We start from the raw sequence: 18,048 nt of genomic DNA, 5'->3' as shown, positions 1-18,048 counted from the left end.
CTTCATATGAAAATAGGTATATATAATGGCAATATTATAGGATTTCTGTTTTGATGATTCAGTATTTAGTTTCATTTTCCATGTCACAGCATATGTGTTTGAACAGAGGATTTCTATCAGCTGTTTCTCAGCCTTAAAATAAAAACAAACTAAAATATATAGCAGGGCACAAAGGGAAATAAAATCAAATTATTTTTACTTTCTATTTTGTATCACTTTACAGTATGAGTATGTGGCTTTTATTCAGGTTTTATACACTAAAATACACAAAAGTTGAGTTGAATACCAGTCATTATTGCTAGCAAAAACGAAGTCTGTTGTACACAGCTGTGTTTAAAATAATGGTATTGTTTATAATGAAATGTTTTAGATATTCAAAATGTTTTGGCAGTTTAGTAGAAATGTTCTCCTTGAAAAGTTTACATTGTTTTAAAAATAATTATTGATGTAAAGTGAATACTGATGATCAAAATAGACAAATCATTTGTGGGCTTATTATAGCAAAGCCATCAAAGAAAAAAAAACTCTTAAACAACCAGGTGTTTAAAATTATACATAATCTCAATAAGCCATTATGGTATTATGTCTAAACTATTCAAATCAAATAGGAAATTTCAAATAAAAGAATGAGGCATGTCCAAAAATAAAATGAGAACCTACTTGGACAAAATAAGTAAAATTATCTTACAAGGTTTGGAAAATATGAAAAACAAATTTAAATGTCCAACAAAAAGAAAAGTTAATCTATATTTTCAAGGTACTACTGATATTTAACTCCCTTTATGTTATAGTTTATATTGCCCTCCACACTGACTAGGCAATTGATGAATTCTATGCAATTGAATTCAAATTACACACACTGTACAATGATGACATTACATTAAAAATTTTTAAATTCAATCGTGTCTGTAAACCTTATTTTTTTTTTCAATAATTTGATGGGAGAGGCAATGTAGCAGCTCTAAATGCAAACTCTTCAAATGAGTGATTGCTATTTGATTTCTCTGTGGGAAAACCAACCTAAAGTAACAATCTTTGTTGATGCTTGCTCAGATCAGGTGGACCAAAACAGCAGGAAGTGCCTCTGACAGATTCCAAGACTCAAGTGTCTTCAATGAGACTTTGAGGATTACAAATATTCAGCGACACCAAGGAGGCCGGTATTACTGTAAAGCAGAGAATGGCTTGGGGTCTCCAGCGATAAAGTCAATCAGAGTGGATGTATACTGTAAGTAAATTTTCCAGAAAACTATAATTAAGCCTAGTATGGATTTCTTTTGTCCTACAAGTCTATGGTTTTCTCAAAAACCATAGCGTTCTGTTTAGTTGAGAATGAAAACTGTGTAAAATCATGATAGCTCCCTTAAAACATTCCTGAAGGAAGGAATCTTCACTAGAAACTTTCATAACTTCTATGATATAATACATATTCATTATAGAACACTTAGGAACAATATTAACAAGAAGACAATAACCATTGGTAATCCCACTAATAACTGGGGTTTTAATGTATACGTTTTTGTCTTTATATATAAATATATACATGCATTTTTATATTTTTATTAAAATAGGATCATGCTGTATATTCTTTAACTTATGTTTATTTTACCTACATGTGAATACAGCTATTCTTTTTTTTTTTTTAAATGTACATCATACAAACAGAGCATTATGAATTGGCCTGTAAATGACCAAAAATCTCTACGTATAGTCTGCTTTTGATCCAACTCTGTTAAAAGTAATCAGCACCAACCCTGGACAATGCTGTGCCACCTGAAAAGTGTTTGTTGATTTATTTTTGTTCTTAGTCTCGTTTTCCTACATTTTGCTATTGACGATAATATTTTACATCTTTTTGGTCTCCTTAATTCCCCACTGAAACAAAGCAAAGGCCTACATTTAATTTGGTCTTTTGCCCAGGTTTTTCTATCACTTCATTATGTTTTTACAAGAATTTGCATTTTAACTTTTAAGTCTCTAATGTAAGATAATTATTTTTCTTTTCTTAAAGTAATTTAGACATAAGCAACAACTGAGAAGATGTTGTTTTTCTGCCTATCTTCCTTTCTTTCCTCTTTCTTTCAGTGCAGGATAGGATGTTACATAGTTAGCAAGGGGCTTGAAATTATACATGGTCTACTTGTCAGATGCTCTGCTGAATCTCATTTAGTTATTTAGATGACTGAGAAGTGGGTGATAAAGCAGCACTTGTAATTTGCTTTCCACATTCAGATACCTGCTTTCCTTCTGGAAAGGATGGGCGAGAAATCCTTGTTTCATCCTCTCCAGTATCTTCTATTTCCTAAAGCACCCTGCCCCTCATCCCTTAGCATAATTTAGAAACCTTCATCCCCTGTACCACCCTTTCCTTATTATTATGGGTGCACAGGTTGACCACACCTGTATACTTCCCAAAATAGTATAGCACCTGGCTTCCATTTTCCTGACTAAATATTTTCAGTATTTTTGTTCATATACAATTTTAAATTAGGTTAAGTTTAATTTACATGAATTGAATACTTTTTGTAATAGTCTAGAGTACATACTTCTGCTGTTTTAGTTATTGCAGTTTAGGTCATGAAATTTTAAAATACACCTCTTCAATACCTTAAACACAATTGTAAAATCTAAAAACTTTCGAAAATCAGTGGATATGTTTTGTTTGTAACTTTTATAAGCAAAAGTTGATATTAACTAGTGTGGTGTCAAAATTTGACCTGAAATGACTTGAATAGAAAAAAGCTTTACACTCTTTATTTACTAGACTTTGAATAATCATGTTTTGCCCAGGAAATGTGTTTGATTACACAATATAGCCAAATATCCAGCTAAGTGTTATGTAATAGATGGCATGTATACTATATAACCTTTCTAAAATCTGAAAATTTCTGAAACACTCCAAAGGTTTTGAATGTAGGATTTTTGACTTGCATTTCTGCAACAATAGGTCTGATAATTTAAAAATCTTATTGCTGGGTTAACAAGTTAAATATAAAGGGGGAAATTCACATTTTTAGAGACTTAAAAAATATTTTTCTCTTTTCCTTTTACTATAGAAAGCCTTTTTAATTGCTAGTCTGCAGTATGCCTTCTCCTTTCTACCTGCTCCTATCTCTTGCTGTGCAGACTGGGTTGTGCCTGAGTATCTCATTCATATCACACACCTTACTGGAAATAATAGCACTGTTCTCTCCAGATTTCCCAAACCCTGCTAGCCTTCTAAAGTTTGACTCCTCTTCCATTCAACCACGCCTGAAGACATTTATTTTGTTACCTTTCTCTTCTTTGACTTCCTTTGGGGTTTTCTCATGCAACCTCGACTTGACAAGCATCTCGTTCCATGTTATTTCAATGAAATATCACTGTGATGCATACCATGTTGAAGTACTATTTTCAGTACTTGTTTGGTGGCTAGGCTTTATTAACAAGCTGTCTAAAATTATACTATTTGAGAAAATAACATGATGTTAAGTTCTATACTCTATAAATAAACATGACGTCTCTCTAATATAAATTTCCCAGAGAATGCCTTACCTTCAGCGCCAATGATCTTTCTACTATGCGGATGTAAACATACATTTAAAGTAGTTATTCCTATTTTTGAGGACTTGAATAAATTAATTCCTTCAGATAGTAAATTTTCAAACATGCTTTGAGTGATAAGAACACTTAACAATAGAGACCACTAGACCTATCTAAGGAGTCCATGTGCTCCAAATACAACCTTGATTGAAGACCAGAGTTTTTAGTTTAAAGTACGTTTTCTCTACCTGAGTTTCTATAATTTAAAACATGCTTTATCATTGTTGATAAAGACATGACTAGTGTATTCATGTTATGTTTAAATCTGGCAATGTTGGTGTCTAAAATTGAATTATAATCCTTAAGATTTATTTGTGCTCTAATTTTGATTGAATGTTGGACAGCTTAGTTGAATAGATATTCATTTATATAAACTATAAGCAAGTGAATGACTTAATTTATTTCAGGTACTTTTGCTTTAACTATTTTAGGAAATGCTAAAAAAAAAAAAGGACTGTTTTTATCTGTTTGGAATCATGCCTTTAAAATCATCCACTGCATTGTAGGTTTCTGTTTCTTTTTCTAAACTGATTTCACATGTGGAACTTTCATCAACATCAGTAGAATTGGAAACACGATATGCATAAAAAAATACACTCATGCAAAATCGGCAGTAAAAAATATTTTACAACACCAAGCTGAGGCAGAGTATGACTTGGATTTAACAAAAAGAGTAATTAATAGTGTTAGAATTTAGTCTTGAATCCCTTATAAAAGATTGTCTCTAAAATCTGCCCCATAATCTATTGATGTATAATAACACATAATTATATATTAATGTAATGCATCAGTAGTCTTAGAGAGTTTTTATAATAGTGAAAATAGGTATCTCTCAGTAAATCCCACGTTCTACAAGTTTCTACCTTTAGAGCTAAAACCTTCCTAAAATAAAATTATGTGCTAACCAGTCATTATTTTGATGAGGAAATGTAGTTTCAGGAAAGGAATTTGACACAATGGTGAATAATATAAAATGGGATGACTTTCTTTAGATCGATATTTTGAAATATTTGTAATAGCTATATTAACATTTTGATCACTTTGAGAAAGTTTATGTATCTTTATTGGCGACTTTTTCCCACATAATTTTCTAAAATTTAATTTAGTAGAAAATATTAAGCTATGTAGATTTTATAAAGGAACTACCACATGCATTTTTTTACTATGTTAATCAAGAATAGTTTGAAAAATTATTATCATGTTCCTCAATTTATAGGACCTATAATTTTATCATTTAAGAATTGTAAAAGCATTCCAAGAGTTTTAGGAAATATAATTTATTGATAAAATATATTTATAGGCTGGTAGATTTTATAACCACACAGTGACTTGAATTTCTTTCCCGAATCGGATTTGGTTATTTATGCAAATATTTCTGATCAAAAGCTAACCAATTACAATTTTTGTTGTTGTTGTTGGGGAAAATCGCTTCTGAGTGTCTTCTGAGTATCTTCTGAGTGTCTGAACATAGTTTCCCCCACGCCCACACAAATCTCATCTGGAATTATAATCACCGTAATCTCCACTGTCAAGGGAGAGACCAGGTGGAGGTAATTGAAGCATGTGAGTGGTCTTCTTCCTGCTGTTCTCGTGATAGTCACTGAGTTTTCACGAGATCTGATGATTTTATAAGGGACTCTTTTCCCCTCTTCACTCGGCACTTTTCGTTGTGAAGAAGGTGTCTGCTATTCGCCGAGGAGGGGCTGTTTTCATTCTGTGCTTAGCACGGCCGCTTCGCGAAGAAGGTGCGTTGCTTTCTCTTTGCCTTCCGCTGTGATTGAAAGTTTATTGAGGTCGCCTCAACCATGCTGAACTGTGAGTCAATCAAACCTCTTTATTTCATGAATTACCTAGTCTTGGGCAGTTTTTTATAGCGGTATGAAAACAGACTAATAGTATTCTCAGAAAAAAAGGAAAATACTGCATTCATGTAACAAGAACAGGAAAACACAAACAAGGGACTTTCAGAGAATATAAAATAGCTCTTACAATATTAAAAGTGATAACATAAAAATCAGAAGGGCTGGAAAATAAACAGTAAAACAAAATTTTACAATCAAGTAGATACTACATAAGAAGATAAGAAAATTAGAGTATTTATCTAGCAGATCAAACATTTGAATAAGAGTTCCAAACAGTCAAAGTGACTTTTTTTTAATTAAGAATTTCCTATCATAGTTGGACATGTGTTCTTAATTATAAAGCTACCACTGGATCCTTAACACAATGGAATAAATCTTCAATGCACATATCAGCATGCAACTTCAAAACAGGAAAAAAACGAAGATCTTTAAAATGTCCAAAGAGTTTTTATTTTTTCCAAAATGCTCACATATAAAAAATTAGGAATCAAAATGGCATAGGTCTGCACAATGGAAATCTGGGGCCAGAAGGCAACTGAGTAAAGCTTTTGAAATTCTGAAGGAAAATTATTTCAACTAGAATGTTCCAGATGGCCAGGCTATTTTTTCAAATATCAAAGAAGAAGAAAGACATTTTTAGACCTATCAGATTTCAATTTTTTTTGGCTAATGCACCCTTGCTGAGGATACTACTTTTATCTATTTTCCTCCAAAACTAAGAAGTAAACAAAAAAGGAAGAAATATCATCCCCAGAATAAGAGGCTATGTATAGGAAGATATTGAAGTTAATCTCAGAATGATAAGGAAGCCGGACAGCACGACAATAGAAGCTTGTCATACACTGAGCTTCAGAAGCAACCAGGACAGATTGAAGCTGGAATAATGGATGCTTACCTGATATTTTAGAGACAAATTCTCATGGAAAGCTTAATAATATGGTAATGATAGGTGGATACAAAATTGAGTATACAAAATATGTGAGTTATTAAGGGAGTGTAAAAAGCTGTATGAAGTGAAATGTAATCCAAATATACTACAAGGTTCAGCTGTAAAGATTGCTTGCATAGTCATAATAACAACACTTGATTTAACCAAAAGCATGCTATAAATATATAGTGGATGAGAGGAGGTTAGTATAAGAGTTAAATGCTTACTTTCTGTGAGAAGAAATCAGTAAAACAATGTGAAAATGAAAAATATGTCTATAAATAGAAGTTGAACACTTACAAATCTGAAGGCAAAACCATTTATAAATAGTGAAGAGATGCATTAGAAAAGGTTGCCTCTGGGTATTGCAAATACCTAAGGTTGTTTGATGTGTCATTATTTGGCTTTTAAAACTGCACTTGCATAGTTTCATTTTTTAAAAATTAATAAAGTATAGATTTGAAGATTTTTACCTTGGAGGTTCTTGTTATTAAGCTCCATGAAGTCAAAACCAATTTCATTCCACATTTTAGCAGATCATTATTAATTCAAAAACTTAAAACTAGATTTATACTCACACTTTATTTATTCATAAGAATTGATATTCCTTGATATTTGACACCAAATAAAGTTGACCAAAAACATATTATCTCCTATATAAAAGATAGGCAAATAGCATAGGGAATGTTGTTACTACATTCTGATAACTAATTTTTCTTCTAAACCTTTTAGAATAAAACTCTAGGTTAATTTCCACTACAATTTTTACATGTTGTTTAGAATAAAATATTTTTAAAAATAACTTTGACTTTTACGTCATTCATTGAGTGGCTATTCAAAATATAGCTCCACTGAATTTTGTGGGGCTAAAAAGGAACTTATTAAATAATTTGTACCTTCAATGAGTTTAAAGAAGAAAAAGTGACAATTTAATTCATTTAAATGGTTTACAAATGTTAAGTAATAAGGTTAATAACATAAATTATGCTACACAACAGTGAATGATATGCTAATGACCCTGAAAATATAGTGTTGGAAGTAAAAGGTTATTGTGGCCTCTTATGAAAGAAGTAGGATTTACACTGCAATTTTAGGGATGGGTTTTGAAAGAATTCTCCCTGCCAGTTCTACACGTTTTTTGACAGCTTGTGTTCGGAACTCCTTTTTTCAAGAGTGTTTGTGTAACAAACAATAGAGATAGTGTCTGCCTTTAGGGAAGAGGGCAGATTTGTTTCCTGACCAGGATAGTAAATATAATATTTACCTCAGGGGCGAAGATTAATCAGGCTTTCTTGCAGGACCTTTATAAGATGGGGAGCTTCCTGAGCTCAGGGTCTCTTAGCTGTGTCAGAAACCAATTGATGTGCATGGCATTCACCTGGGCTGCCCAACACATTGTCCCTATGAAAATTAAGGAGGGAAAATCTATGAAGAGAGGAAGCACATACTTTTGAGGCTTCAGTAATGAGGTCTTTTCTCTCAGACCCAGGAGTCTTGTGTTTGCGGTTAGCATCCATGAAACTGTGGCAGGCTAATATATTAGCCAGCAAGTAGGGAAAATATCAGACCCCTCACCATTCTTAACAGAGTAGTGGGGAAGGCCAAAGGTATCTTTTAATGGGTGAGAAATTTGATTAAAGGCACGATATAAGGGAGAATAATCCCACAGAGTTTAAGGACTAGTGGTTAAGATGGTGGGTATGGAGGAGAAATGAGAGCTTAAATTGAAAGATAGACTGTTAATTATGTCATAATTATGTTGAACTTTTACTGCCAATGTTTTTACTGTATGAATGATGATCTGACATTTATGTAAGATGCAAAATAAATAAATTGTAACTTTCTTATTTTTTTATGTTTTTTTTTTTTTTTTTTTTTTTTTTTTTTTTTTTTTTTTTTTGTAGAGATAGGGTTTGCTGTGTTACCTAGGCTCCAGTGCAGCAGTGCAATCATAGCTCACTGTAACCTTGGACTCCTGGGCTCAAGGGATCCGCCTGCCTCAGGCTCCTGAATAGCTAGGACTACAGGCATGCATAGTGGGGTCTTGCTATGTTGCTCAAGCTGGTCTCAAATGCCTGGCCTCAAGCAGTCCTCTAGCCTCAGCCTCCCAAAGTGTTGGGATTACAGGCATGAGCCACCTGTGCCCAGCCCCTGCAATTGTAATTTTATAACTGCAGAACTACTGATGAGGGTCAGCATTCTAATACCGATACTGCTTCATTTGTCCTAAGAAGCAATGGCCACTTATTGAGAACCCTAAAATCTATATTTGGAGGAAGAAAGAGTATATCCTAGGTAGGAAAAAAAATGGTTTCATAGAATTTTGATGTGCTTATTCCCAAATATATTTGTTACCTTAAGATTCTTGAGGACATTTAAACAATTTTCTAAGAGTGTGTTCATCTAATTTTTTCACTTATTGTTAGCCATGACTGTGTGGTTCATAGGGTAATAGAAGCCTTATAACTTTAAAGGTTAGGGTTTGACTAAAACTTACTTTTAATTCAAAAAGAAATTAGACTGAGAGGCATTAGCTTAATAAGTTTTTATGTGTGTAGACACTGTTCACACGAGACAAATCTTTTCCAATACCCATTAAACATGTTGTAAGCATTCTTATTTCTGAAGCATAGCCCCTACTTTAATGTCACTTAGGTAGATTGCTGCATTTCATTATGTTCAGAACAAGCAGTGATATTTTTGGTCCTTGTCTGATAGATTTATTACATTTTCACCTGGGAGATTAGTATAACATATTATCAGTTTATTTTACAAGTACAATTTACCTGTGTTAGAATTATAAACCAAACAGCAAAATATTATTGACAATGAGTTTATTTTTATTGGAAGCATCAACATGATTTTTGGACAGGAAAGTTTAGGAAAAGGGCTAGAATGACTAATGGGAATTCTGGAAACATGACAAACCCTGGAAAGAAAACAATCCTTTATGTAAATCCTATTAAGCAAAATTTTCTCACCCACCACCCATCCTCCCAAAACATCAGCCTTGGGTTTGGAAGGTCTTAATAATGTTTGATGTGGTAATTACAATGCTTATTAAAATGAGTTGCTGTCATGCAAATTGCCCTATTAATAAAATTTGAGACAGGATTTTGCAATTTTCTGAATTATACCCATGAAGAATACTTGCTTATCAGTGTTATTTACAAGTGGGACATACAACCAATCTAATTTCCAAATAGTATTAGAGTTCCTAATAAAAGAGCTTTGTCAAAAATCCTATTACATACCTGTTTACTGATTCGTGTTCAGAGGACATTAGAGAAGAATTACTTTTAAATCAGTTTAGTCCTCTCTCAATTATTATCCATTCAGTACTGGTCATATGCACCCTCTTAAGATGCATTCACGGAGCACCTACTGGAGTCTTCCGGAATCTCACAAATACACAATCAGAATGGCAACTGGCAGCTTTCCCTCAGTTGCTCTGCACCTGTTCCTACTGCGTTTAGGTCCCTCATTCAACCTGATTCTGAAAATCTCAGGCATTCTATAAGCCTTCTGAGCTGGAGGGCTGGGAAGGCCACTTCAATTAGTCTGTCAGTTTGCAGTGTTAACTGGTGACCTACAATATGAAAACCACTCTACTCGAACTACTGGTGAGAGATGAAACAAAAATACAAGGCTTTTGCCTTGTAGAACCTTATAATTAGTTGGAGACGTGAAAAATAGACATAAAAGTATTTTGGTTAAAAATTAGATGAGTAAGTCTAAAAAATTTGTTTACATATCAAAAGTACTAAGGGAAAAGTGATGCATGACATTCATTAGAAAGCCCTCTCACTAAATATGTTAAGGAATTTTAAAAAATGGATATAATCATTACATCAGTGTGCATTTAATTTCTAGGTTGTTATTCTTATAAAAACTATCCATTCCTGAGCAAACGTATTCTCAGGAATACATTTGTAATGAAAGCTTGTAGTGTTTTTCATAAAGATAGAAGGCTATTCAAATGTGCGACTGTGTTTATACTTTTGCTCTTATTGTTACCAAGAGATCTTTTAAAATGTTCACATCTAAATTTTGTAAAGATTCTCTTTCATCTAAAAATTATTTATAAATTTGGTCATTTAAAAGAGGTAAATCTATGGTTAAACTGAATAAAAGGCCCTTAAGAACACAGTGCATTGTCTGGGTGGGATTCCCTAGCCAAAGGTTAAGTGGCGGTTAAGTGGCAGGCAGATGCTCCTGCTGAGTCAGCCAGAGAATGGAGATTGGCATCCAGCGTTCTGATTTCCAGGCAGTTCATGGAGCCCTCTGAATCTAGCTTTCTCCCTGAGGGCAAAGTCTGCTACCATCAACTCTGTATTGCACAGACATTTCATAAAAACAAAAAAAATGTTTGGAGAAGGAATATAATTTGTACGAGTAAAGTGAGCTAATAAAATGGTTTGAATATAAAAAAGGGAGGATGTTTAATGTGTTTTTTTCTCACGTATTTTAAAGTTCAGCAAATTCTGAGTCACACAGAAGGTAAAGTAAAAGTTTGAAAGGTAAATTATTGCTTACTTAATTATTTAGCCCTTGAGGCCATACTTTCTCTGAATGTATTCAGAATACATTATACTATCAAATTTACATTTATAACAGTTTCAAGGGCTACCTTTGCTTTTGCTGTTCTATACCGTGAGTCAGGTCAAGTACTTTGAAAATATGCATTGTTGACTGGCATTATAGGATAAGGTGGAAGGATTCTCAGAGAGAGTAAAAAAGCCATGAGATTCATACAAAATAAGAAGCTCTTTAAAATTAAAATGATTTCTACCTCCAACTTTAAGACAAGAGTTTATTTTATTTTTTCCTTTTGACAATTGAAGGAAATGATTCTTGAGAAGGGTGTCAGAGAGTACATCTGACCTTGCTTCGATACTTGATATTTTCAAAAACTTAGCTCTGTTCTCTCTTGATAGAGGGAAAAATTTAATATGTCTTAGCTTCTGAAACATACTGGTGTGATTGATCCATGAAATACTGAAGTATCTGAAAAGCAGCCTACTTTCAATCTCTTAAACTGAAAGTGAAGTGAAAATTTCTGCACCCTACTAGAGGGCACTGGAGTGTTTTTATTCATGATCTCTTGAGTTTGTCACCAGGCTTAGAATATAAAAATCCCTGTTTCATGAGGTAACGCTGAGGCAGATATGCAATCAAGACATCCAGATGGCTGTGAATGAAGTAAATGAAAGGGTTTGTTTCAAATGTTTTCAGGTGTCCACCCCTAAGTGCTGTATTCTAAATGTAGAAGGGAACATGTGAAAAAAAGCTTTTAGAAATATTTTCCAGTTTTCAGAATGAGCTAAAATAGAGAAAGGGGAACAAATTCCATTTTTTAATCCCACTTCCACTATCTTATTCCAGTCTCTCATCACTTCACACCTGGTTCCTGCAAAAGGCCTCCCAGCAGACCTCTCTCTCAATAATAGTTCTGTCCTTAAATTTATTCTGCAGATTATTGCCAGATCAATCTTCCTTAAATTCAATGCTTATCACAGTACTTGCCACTCAAAATTTACATTCTTTCTATGTTTTTGATTAATACAAATCCAAGCCCCTCTGCTTATTTTTTCTCCTGTTCTGTTGAAATTTAATTCCTCATCCTCCTAAAGCAACATCCTTCGACCTCACCTCCCTGCTCCCCATCCTCTATCATGCTTCTTGACCCCCATATTCATAGCTATACATTTTGTTCTCCCAAAGGTCTTGTAAACTCCTACAGAGTAGAGGTCACCTTATGTCATTATTTACTGTAACTATGTCCAAATGAACAACTCAGTGACAAACTTAGGGTATGAGAAACACGTGTTGCTTAATTACTCAAGGGCACTGGACATAAAATCAAACTGTTTGATGTTATATCTTTTAAAATGTGCATTTGAATTTTTATCTTCATCCTTCTTTAGACTTGTGGACTTTCTTTCATGATCTCTGAATTCTAAGAAATAGTCTATCAGTCATCTATCTATCATCTCTCCATTTTTTAGGACAAGATCTCACTCTGTTGCCCAGGCCGGAGTACAGTGGTGCAATAATAGCTCTCACTGCATCCTCGAACTTCTGGGCTCAAGTGATCCTCTCACCTCAGCCTCCTGAGTAGCTAGGACTCCAGGTGCACACTGCCATGGCTGGCTAATTTACTAGTTTTTTGTAGAGACTGAGTCTTGCCATGTTGCCCAGTTTGGTCTTGAACTCCTGGCCTCAAGCAATCCTCCTGCCTCCACATCCTAAAGTGCTGGGATTATAGGTGTGAGCCACCACACCCAGCCCTACCTATATACTTATTTTATTTTATTTTTATTTTTGAGACAGAGCCAGAGTGCAGTGGAGTGATCCTAACTGACTGCAACCTTTAACTCCTGGGCTCAAGCAATCTTCCCACCCCAGCCTCTTGAGTAGCTAGGACTACAGGCAGATGCCAACATGCCAGGCTATTTTTTTTTCTTTCTGTACAGACAAGGTCTCACTCTGTTAACCAGGCTAATCTCAAACTCCTGGACTCAAGAGATTCTGCTGCCTCAGCCTCCCAAAGTGCTGGGATTACAGGCATGAGCCACCAGGCCTGGCCTCTCTATATGTTTTAAAGTCTGTGATAACTCATTCTTAATGATAACAATAACTTACTGCTTAAACATTGTGTTCTTATAAATTTCCTCAAAGCAAGCATTCAAGCAAAGACATGATGGCATTTGTCCATATGTATATTATGAAAAAGAGAGCAAGTGACTAATAATCTTAATGGCAGTTCTCTGAGGGGTCAGTATGTTTTGGTTGGAAAAGCCAGAGTTGGAAATTAACTATGTTCTTTCTTTTTTCTATGAACAGCAGTATTTTCAATGTGAGACTGAGATCTGCAAAACAATGTTTTTGAATAGTGCCCTTTGTGGGAGTAAAATTCTACTTCATATGGTACAGTATATAGTGAAGCATTCAGTATTCATTCAACAAACCATTATCAAATGACTTCTGTGTCGCAGATTCTGTGTGACTCAGTGCTGGGAACACAGTGGTAAACAGAACCAGCATGGTTATATCATCAGAGAGAGTAGAATCCAGCATAGCAGAGTTAAGATAATTGTTGTAGTAGCTGAAATGCTAAGCTAAGATTAGAAGATCATGGTTCCATTTCTTCTTGTGTTAACTCTCAGACTTGCAAAATTGTGAATTTAACAAAGAGACTTACTTAACTTTCCTACGTCTAAGTTTGTTTTTTCCTTTCTAAATGAAAAAAATTGGATGAAACATCCTTAATCATCTGCAAAAGTTTTAGATTATTTAATTATGAACTTTTTTTCTATTGAAAGGATATTTCACATTAAGCAGAAATCACCTAGAATGAAGATTTTTGAGTGTTTTTTGTAGTATGGAAGGAAAAATAGACCTCTAATAAACATATATTTACTTTCTTTTTCTAAGAACAGTTCTGAATAATTTTAATAATATACCAATAAACATTTTCTGAATACCCATTAGGCTTGGAGATATTAAAAGGTATAAAGCATATTATCTACCCAATAATTATAGACTCTTTGAGAAGTAAGAATAGACATAAGATCATAAGCACAAGGAAGAGATATTACAGAAGCTGAGGGGAATAAATAGTCGCTAAAGACCATCATGATCAAAGGAAGTGTTGAAGTTGTCAAGAAAGAGTTGACTTAGCAAGTCTAGGTGAGAGGGAGATATTTTTCTGACAGAATGGGGCTACATATATATGCCTACATATGCACATATATATATATACATATGCACATATATACACACAAACACACATATACACAGAAACAAACTATATATGTATGTTATGTATCTATATATATCGTTTGTCATTTGAAAAAATTTGCTAATATATGTGTGAATGATGAAGGGGCTGAGAGAGAGAAAGCAATCAATAGAAGCCCTCTTCTCTACATTTGTGACTTAGGCCACTCCAATTTAAATAGATTGTTCAAATCTTCACAGCATGTTGCTGGCAAAAATAGGAATTAGAAATTAAGTCTTGTAACTGTGTACCCACAAGTCGTACATAGTAAAATTGTTTTAGAATATATAATGTTGGTAGTAGAAGAACTCAACATTAGAAATAGAAAACTAGCACATTTTCTTTTTTAGCATGTCATTTAGCAAATAACATGTTTTATTAATAACATAGTGAATAACAAGTTAACTGTGAGTCTGAACTGTTGTAAACTATTGTCAACAAGCTAATTCATTCAGTGAGCACACCTTTTTGAAGTTCCACTGTTAATAGAATAATACAAGGTATGAAGAAGGTGTTGCAACCGATGGGAATTAGAGGAATGAGATAATGTATTTTTAAAAACCCATGAATATAGTTTCTGTACTCTAGCTTAGAAGAGAATGCAAAGTATACCTAAAATGAAGTAACTGATTATTATATACTTTTTCAGTAAGTGCATTAACCTTTTGACAGAGAAGATTTTAGTTTTTCACTTCTATTTCAGGATTTCCTTTCCCATTGAATTTGTGTTTTATTTTACTTGAAAGACATATATGCCTAAATTAACACATTTTCTGCATAACTTTATAATAAAATCAGTTTACTAAATTGTTGCTGCTTAATTTTCTCTCCGTGGTAAGTCCATTTCCATTCAGCTTTGTCTACCATTTATCTTCTCTTGTAAGTTAAACATGTAGTGTTGTTCTAAGACAAGAATGGTAATATTGGTAATATTGACTGTAACTGCTGGATAAAGTAGAATGACTCCAGTCTTAGTATGCATAAAAAATTAATTAGCAAGCCTTTCAATTAAGATTGTATAATCCTTTCAAAATGTTCACTGTGTATATGCTCATTTCTAATTCTGTTTGAATTTTTCATCTTTGTACTTTTCTAAATATTATTCTGTGCCAACTCGAATTTTTCTTATTGACACCAGTCAGATCTCACCACCTTTTTTACCTTGCCTAAAGGCCCCAAAGACATTTTTCTGCTCTGTTGCAATTAGAGTGTATCCTCAGGAAGTATTTTCGGAGAAGTTTCCTTCTCATAGCTCTGAAACCATATTGCGGGTTTTAACTCTGGTTATATATCCTAATCTCTTGTGATTTAAAACATTTGAAGACTTGGTCTAAGCCCAAATCTCTTGAATCAAAACTAGGTGTGTCATTTTAACACTCTGTCAAAAGTCTTCCCCCAGGGTTTCTGAAAATTATGCTGGTTCACAAAGCCTTCTGCCTCCTGAGCTTCTACTTCTCTTTCTCTGTCACTGTGCAATCTTGCTTGGGCCAATCATAAAGCATGGTGCCATTTGTTTTCACACCAAAACTCCACTACCACCAAGCCTCCATGAGCCCAGCAGACTTCACTGAAAATTGTCCAGATATGATTGAGGCTCCTAGCAATAACTAAAGCTTTACCTGGACCTGATGGAATCATTGATCCTAGTTCCTTGTGTTCCCTCAGTGTATTCAAACATTCTCTGTCTTCCTGGCACCATTCATCCCTGCATGCTTCTCTTTCCTTCTTCCTTTCAGGACCCACAAAACAAATCTCTTTCCCCATCTGTCATCAACTCCCCTGTCATGACAAATAGCATCCCCCTTCTCTAAGCCCTGATAGGCCCTCCCTCCTGAACTCCCAGCTTTACCTTCACCCTGAACACCTATAAATGTATTTTTAAAGAGTGATCTCTTTGGGGAAACTAGTGCCAAATATTAGATTAATGAAATTCTTCTACCTTGTTATAGCCACATAAGAAATACCTGGATTCCTGTAACTGCAGAGTGCCCAGGTGGTGTTCATGATGGGATCTGTAATTGCTTTTACTCTTCTTCTTCTCCTTTTTTAATGTCTAGGTATATGTTACGATCATAAACACAAATCCTTTAGCTTCAAATTGAACATGAGAATTGGAAACTCTTTTTAGGTATTTAAAACACCAAAACTGGAGAGAGAAGTTATTTTCCAGTATTTCAAAGATCTTCCTTAACATTGCATTTAGCTATGTGTTATATAAGTTCTATAGCATTAACATTTGTCCCACAAGCATGTATTCAGTATTATGTGCTACTAACTTGGGCATTAAGGTCATTAGAGCACCATTGTGAGTACAAACATGAGCCAAGCTGCTGGCTTCTCATCTTGGATTTACACTTTGTCACTTGTAGAAATTTTTATAATTCAGATATTTTCACTGTCTGAACCTCATGCAACTAAATGCTGCTCATTTGTAAAATGGAGACAATAATAACAATTCCTCCCTTATAGGATTGCTGTAAGGATAAAATTAGTCAGGGCCTGTATAGTTATTGGTTCAGTGGCTGACAGAAAGTCAGAGCTCAGGAAGGTCAGCTCTTAATTCCTATCGACAAATGGCATGCTAGGGTTATAGGAGACAAAAGCTCCAAGAAGGATTGTTGTCTTTGACAGCATTGTGAACTTCACATGGGTTGGTGCCTGATAAAAGGCCCTTTTTTAAAAAAAATCAGGAAGTTAATGGAAAACTTCCAAGGGTAGGGATTGTTAAGCAAATGTGTTAATGAGTTAATCTAATTGCAAGCATACATCTCCACCTTTTACTAGGTTTATAGCCTTGGACAATTTCCTTAGCTCTTTATCAAAGGTCCATGATGATATCTATACAGTTGTTTTTATTATTTAATCATCACAACTACTTTTACAAACGTTAATCAAGTACTTGCTATTTGCCCCCAAAAGTGTTAAGCCCATTATAAGGATTTTAAGTTTTATAACTATAGAAAGGTTTAAAATGATGAATGACATGGTAAGAACTCAATAAAGGATGCTAAGAAGAAAAAGAGTAAGAGTGAAAAGAAGAGGCAGTGGGATATGTCATATTTAATTTGTTTATATTTAGGTGTAAAAGACTTCATGTATATTAAAATTATATCACTATCTATTAATACTAGTACTCTACTAACAATAAAATAACATCTCATAGCATTTAATATGTACTGTACATGTATCAAGTGCTTTACATATAGGATTTCACCTAATACATTAAATAGGTACAAGTCCCATTTTACAGATGATGAGTGGGAAGAAAAATGATGTGAAGCAGAGAGGATATTTGATGGAATTGAGAATCTGGAGGGACTGGAATGAAAACTCAGATAACTTTAGGAAAAACTGTCTTTGTAATACAAAGATAGACAAGAAGGAAATAGAAAAACAGATAAAGCAGGCTGGCAGTGGCTAGGAAGTTGAAAGAGTTCGTACCTGTTGTCCATTTTGAGACACTAAAATAGAAAGTTATTTTGGTGAGAATGTGAGCAACAGTTGGGTTAGAGGTCTGAAGAGAATTCTACATATTTGAGACAAGTATTGTGAAACATAGGACATGCCATTTACTTGGAGGAGAGAGGCTTGTGAAACAGCACTGAGGCTTCAGTCAGGTTGATGAGTAGGTGCACCAGGCAACACAAAAAACAGGAGATGGGAGGCCAAGATAAAGGGAGAACCATCTGGGTTTATAATTTCAGAGCTAGGATGTCTTTGTGTGATCCTAAGGTCTAGGTAATACTTTTGTGAGAGTGTTGCCGAGGTGAAATGGAAGTGACTGTCCTTTCAGTAGAGGGTATTAGGGAATATGGAGCTAGTGAGGATGTATTGATGCGGATATTGAAATCACAGCATTTGGTAGCAGGAATCATGTAAGAGAGAGGGGTTAT

At 34.3% G+C, this 18,048-nt stretch overlaps 1 protein-coding gene across 1 annotated transcript in view; it reads left to right on the top strand.

Annotated features, from left to right (window-relative positions):
- The window catches only part of MDGA2 (MAM domain containing glycosylphosphatidylinositol anchor 2), an 831,762-nt gene that overhangs the window by 468,153 nt on the left and 345,561 nt on the right, over positions 1–18,048 (top strand). Inside the window, exon 3 of the mRNA XM_054449174.2 lies at positions 1,054–1,228. Within this exon, the coding sequence (XP_054305149.2) occupies positions 1,054–1,228 (175 nt within the window). The remainder of the gene's footprint in view (positions 1–1,053; positions 1,229–18,048) is intronic.

Source organism: Pongo pygmaeus, chromosome 15 (genome assembly GCF_028885625.2).
Source record: "Pongo pygmaeus isolate AG05252 chromosome 15, NHGRI_mPonPyg2-v2.0_pri, whole genome shotgun sequence".
In the NCBI taxonomy this organism is placed as follows: Eukaryota; Metazoa; Chordata; class Mammalia; order Primates; family Hominidae; genus Pongo; species Pongo pygmaeus.
The sequence above is the reverse complement of the archived record's forward strand: the minus strand, read 5'-3'. Positions and strand labels throughout refer to the sequence as shown.